Below are 5041 nucleotides of genomic sequence, written 5' to 3'. Positions count from 1 at the left end.
ATGAAAGCTCATTTAAATCTAACGCCTTGGATTTGTTCTAGCCTCCCCCTCTCCATATCTGTTACTCTATTTTTCAACAGTGGCAAGATCTTTCTTCCATTATTCTAAAAATATTATTTTCTCAACCCTTAGAGTAGCTAATCCATACTTTGTGAAAAACTTAATGACTAGAGTTAATAGTCACTTAAAACTCTTTTTGCCCCAAATATTAGGGTGTACAGTAAATATTGTGTTGAAAATTACTTGGGACCACAGTCACTTTGGTGTGGTTATGAATAATATATAATTAAGTTATTTTCTGTTTATATTCTATTTTAGAATTTTCTACCCATGCTTGTTGATGTTAATTATTTATTTTTTTTGTATGCAAAACATTAGCATGGTTGCAGGTGTCAAAACTATACTGAAAGTTTTGTATAGCTTTGTATAGAATTACTCAGCAAAGTAATGTGATTTTTAGTTTATAGACTTTCCACAAAATCGGTATTTTCTGATTGTTGTTTCGGGATTCTTAGGATATATTCCCAGAAGTGGGATCACTGGATCAAAAGGCAGCTCCATTTTTAATTTTTTGAGGAAGCTCCATGCTGTTTTCCACAGTGGCTGTACCGGGCTGCATTCCCCCCAGCAGTACAGGGCTCCCTTTTCTCCACACCCACGTCAGCACTTGTCGTTTGTTGACTTATTTACAGTAGCCATTCTGACAGGTGTGAGGTGATACCTCATTGTGATTTCAATTTGCATCTCTGATGATTAGTGAGCATATTTCCTATGTCTCTTGGCCACCTGTGTGTCCTTTTTGGAGAATTGTTTATTCAGGTCATTTGCCCATTTTTAAGTTGGATTGTTTGTTTTGTGTGCGTTTGTGTGTGTGTGTTGAGTTTTGTAAGTTCTTTATATTTTTGGATGTTAAGTTATCAGATGTATTATTGGTGAACCCAACCCTTGTTCTAAAAATACTTCCCAAGCAATCCTGATGGAGCAGCATCAGTTGAAGATCAACATTTGGGAAACAGGTACCTAGATGGGGTTTGGAGCTGGGAGAAACATGAGGTGGGACTGTGAGGAAAAAAACCCCGTTGGCCGATCCTCAGCGTCCCAAGATTAGGAAACATTTGCACAGATTGTCTTTCTCGAGTAGCAGTGGTAACTCTTAGGATGGGATGAGATAACAGGAGAAATCTCCAGACTCCTGTCCCGGGAATGTACATTCTTGATGAAGGGGACTTCCTGGATTTAAACAGAACAAAGTTTCTGTTCAGGGCCACATAGAAATCACTCGGGGGCAGGCTCATGGGGATTAACCCAGCGCTCCTGGAGGTTCCCTCCCAGCAAGGCCTTGGAGCTGGGGCTGAGGCAAGACTTCCATTTCCTTGCTGAGTGTTTTAGCCACAAGGTGGAGCTCAGGTTCTGATGACTTCGTTGTCATTAGCCCTTGAGACACCAAAGCCAGTCATGCCAGGATCTTTTGCTGCTGCCTTGGACCTGCCAGCTCCCTGTCCTAGTAAGCGCAAATTTAGAGAACTGCAGTGTCTCTATGAATGGGCAGCTCTTCTTCAAGCAGCCCGAATCCAGAAGCTATGAAGCTCTCCTGGTATTAAGGGAAAGGGAGCTGAATTGGCTGGAATTATTTTTATTTTATTTTAAAATGTGGAATATAACAAGCCCAAGGGGAGGGGGGATGGATAAGAGATAAACATAAAGATAATAGATCTTTGAAAGTCACAGTTTATCAGAATGGACAGAAATAGAAAATCTGAAGATTCTAATAACTATTCAAGGAATAGAACCTGTTATTAAAAGCCTTCTGGTAAAGAAAACCCCAAGCCCAATTGGCTTCACTGGTAAATTTATCGAACATTTATAAAGATATAACACCAGAGAAAAGAATCAGGGGAATCACTTCCCAGCTCTTTTCAGGAGGCCATAATAAGTTGATGTAAAACCTGACACGACATTAGAGGAAAGTAAAAGCACAGACTCATCCTTGCGTAAACATAAATGCAGAAATTCCAAATCAGTCTAGTGAGATTAATTAGAAATATATAAAACACATAATGAGCAAGTGTGGTTTATTCTAGGAATGCAAGGGTACTCTAACGTTCAAAAATTAATATAATTTATGATGATGTAAATGAAAGGATAAATATAATATGATTTTTTGACTTGATCAAATCATTTATTAGTTTTTTAAAAATTTACCTTTATTGTTGACAGTATTACAGATGTCCCCTTTTTTCCTCCCATTGACCCCTCCACCCCGCATCCACCCCAGGCCTTCCCTGAACCAATGTCTGTGCCCATAGGTTAAGCATATATGCATGTTCTTTGACCAATCTCTCCCCACCCACTCCCCCACCTCCGCCTTCCCTCTGAGAGCCCTCAGTCTGTTCCACCCGCCTACATCTCTGATGATCATCTTAATATATTCAGAAATTCATTTGACACAGTGCAATAGCTATTCATGATTTAAAAAGAAACTCTTAGTGAGCTGAGTATAGAAAAAAAACTTCTGTAGTCTGATAAAGCAAAGCTTACAAAAAACCCCACAGCAAACGTCTTACTAAATGGTGAAATACCAAAGTTTTCCCCCTTAATGTCCTCTTGTCTAAGTTTTATAGATTCCCCATCACTCTTTCTCTTCTCTCCCCTTGTACTCTTTCCCACCTCCACTTACCCCAGGGTATATGCTGTGGTGCAAAAGCCAAAAAAATCATAGAAATAATACCCTTATGTCCATTTCTTCCCACCATTCAGAGGGCACCAAAGAAGTTCATGATGTGTGACTCAGTATGACCCAAGAAGGTAAGGTGAAGCTGGAACCGGGATCAGGGTAGGAACAGGCAGAGCCTGCAAATGCCCCCACCGCCCCCTCACATTGCCTGTAACTAGGCCTCTTTAGGAAGTGAAGCAGATTTGGTGGTTGTGTCACTGGTCGGGTCTGAGTCCTCGGTCAGGGCCCTCTCTAGACTGGCAGGCAGGGAGCGGATCAGGGTCTTTCGGAAGTCTTGGCCCACGAAGACATAGAGCATTGGGTTGAGGCAGCTGTTGAAGAAGGCCAGGGCGCGTGTTGGGTATATCAGGATAGTGAGGATTTTGTACTTACCCTCCAAAATCTCTCTGAGCCAAACTGTCCTCAGGAGGGCGTTCAGTTGAAAGGGGAACCAACAAACAAGGAAGCCACTACAGCAGTGAGGACCCGCAAGGAACGGCTGGAATTAATCATGCCTTTTCTGCGGATCTTGGCAGCAATAAGCCCATAGCAGACGGCGACAATGGACATTGGCATAGAGAAGCCAATGACAAACCGGATGATCCCTCTGGCTGTCAGCACCGTGATGCGCACCTTCATCCTCTCTTCAGGGGTGTCACCCCATGACGCAAACTTGAAAGTACAGTATGTATTTCCTCTTTGATCCCGCACTATAGACATGAACAGGAAAATTTGCGAGGTAAGGACTAGTGCGAGAATCCAGGGTACAAGGATCACTTTTGCAGCCAGGCTTACAGTGCGGTGGTTCTGGGCCCAGACTGGATGCAGGACACAAATACAGCGGTCCAGAGCAATGAAGGCGATGAGGAAGACGCTTCCGAACAGGTTAATGTCCACTATGATGTTAATTAACTTGCACAGAAACCAGCCAAAAGGCCATTGTTCTTTCATGGCCATTGAGACCGTGAGGAATGGTAGAGTGGCAATGAAAGAGAAGTCAGCTAAGGCCAGGTTCAGGTAACAAACGGTGGTGACTGTGCGTGCCATCCGGAACCCAGCCACCCAGATCACGAGCCCATTGCCCAGGATGCCGAGGACAAAGGTGATCACATGAACCACCAGTGAGGTGATTTGCAGGGCAGTGAACACTGGGGAAGCAAACGTCTCAAGAGATTGATTCAGAGAGATGGAGAAGTTGGTTTCCATCGTGCCCACACCTGAAACAGTTCAACAATGGGAATCGGTCAGCTGTGAAAACACCTCTATTCAGGCCAATGTCAACTTCCACTACAGCCTCCTCGCCAAACAGGAGTCCCACTCTACGGAACCTTGTGGCCAGTAACTGTAACTGTGGCAGACTCTTGGCTGTTCCTTTGGGAAAGGACAGTGAGCACCTATGTACATTTAGTACTTGTAATAATATTACCAGACATCCATTACGATCCCTCTTTTACCAGGGGGAAGTCATGCCCATGGGTTTCAGCAGTCTGTTCACCATCATGAGCCCAGCCAGCCAGTGTAGACAGCAAGCTCTGAAAACCGATTGAACCGATTCCAGAGCCACTGCCTTCGCCACTGTAAATACTGCCTTTTAAGGGTTCCTCCCCCCAAGATTACCTGGAGATGACTGTGCCCTAGTACGACAATTTGCCTCACCCCTTCCCTCTTCTTTTGTTCTTGCCTTCCCTCATCACTTCCACCGAGTTTCTATGAGTTATTGCTTAACGTGGTGCAGTGTTTCTCAACCTTGGCAACGCTACATTTCGGGCTGGAAAATTCTTTGTCTTGTACAGTGTAGGATGTTTAGCAGCATCCCTGGCCTCTATCCACTAGATGCCATCACCAGCATCCTTCTGTCGTGACAACAAAAACCTCTACAGATATTGTGAAGTGTCCCCTGGGGAAAAGTGAGCCCAGTTGAGTCACTGTTACAATGCAGAGTGCTGGGCTCAGGAGTTATGTCAAGCTGTATCTAATCTCCTCTCTCACCCCTGCTCAGTGACAGTGACATACCTTTGAACTGCAGTCTCCTCCTTTACAGGATGGTGTGATTTTGGGGTGAAGACTGGTTTTTAGGTGAGGATTAGGTGAGAATAGACATGGAAATCTTTTAAGCTGAATGAAGTGTCTTTAACACATGGGAACCCTTGGCACTTCCCAGCCTCTGGCCTGTGTCCTGGGACACAATCCCAGGACCATACACTCTGCAAGCTCCAGTTGAGGTCAAGAACGATGCAATAATTATCGCATTTACTACTTATGAGCATTTTGCACGTGTCGATCTAACGCTCGCCACCACTGCTCTCGGAGGCTCTTGAGGATAGCATG

General features: G+C 44.1%; 1 protein-coding gene across 1 annotated transcript; it reads right to left on the bottom strand.

The window, feature by feature from the left end:
• Nucleotides 1-2873: 2873 nt before the first annotated feature.
• FPR2 (formyl peptide receptor 2) lies at nucleotides 2874-3923 on the bottom strand. Its single transcript, XM_016217239.2, is given in 2 exon segments — nucleotides 2874-3181; nucleotides 3184-3923. Coding segments are annotated over 2 exon segments (1044 nt in total). The 5' UTR covers nucleotides 3920-3923.
• Between the last annotated feature and the right edge of the window lie 1118 nt (nucleotides 3924-5041).

This window comes from Miniopterus natalensis, chromosome 18 (genome assembly GCF_054644295.1).
Source record: "Miniopterus natalensis isolate mMinNat1 chromosome 18, mMinNat1.hap1, whole genome shotgun sequence".
In the NCBI taxonomy this organism is placed as follows: Eukaryota; Metazoa; Chordata; class Mammalia; order Chiroptera; family Miniopteridae; genus Miniopterus; species Miniopterus natalensis.
Note: the sequence above shows the minus strand (reverse complement) of the source record. Positions and strands in the feature narration are given on the sequence as shown.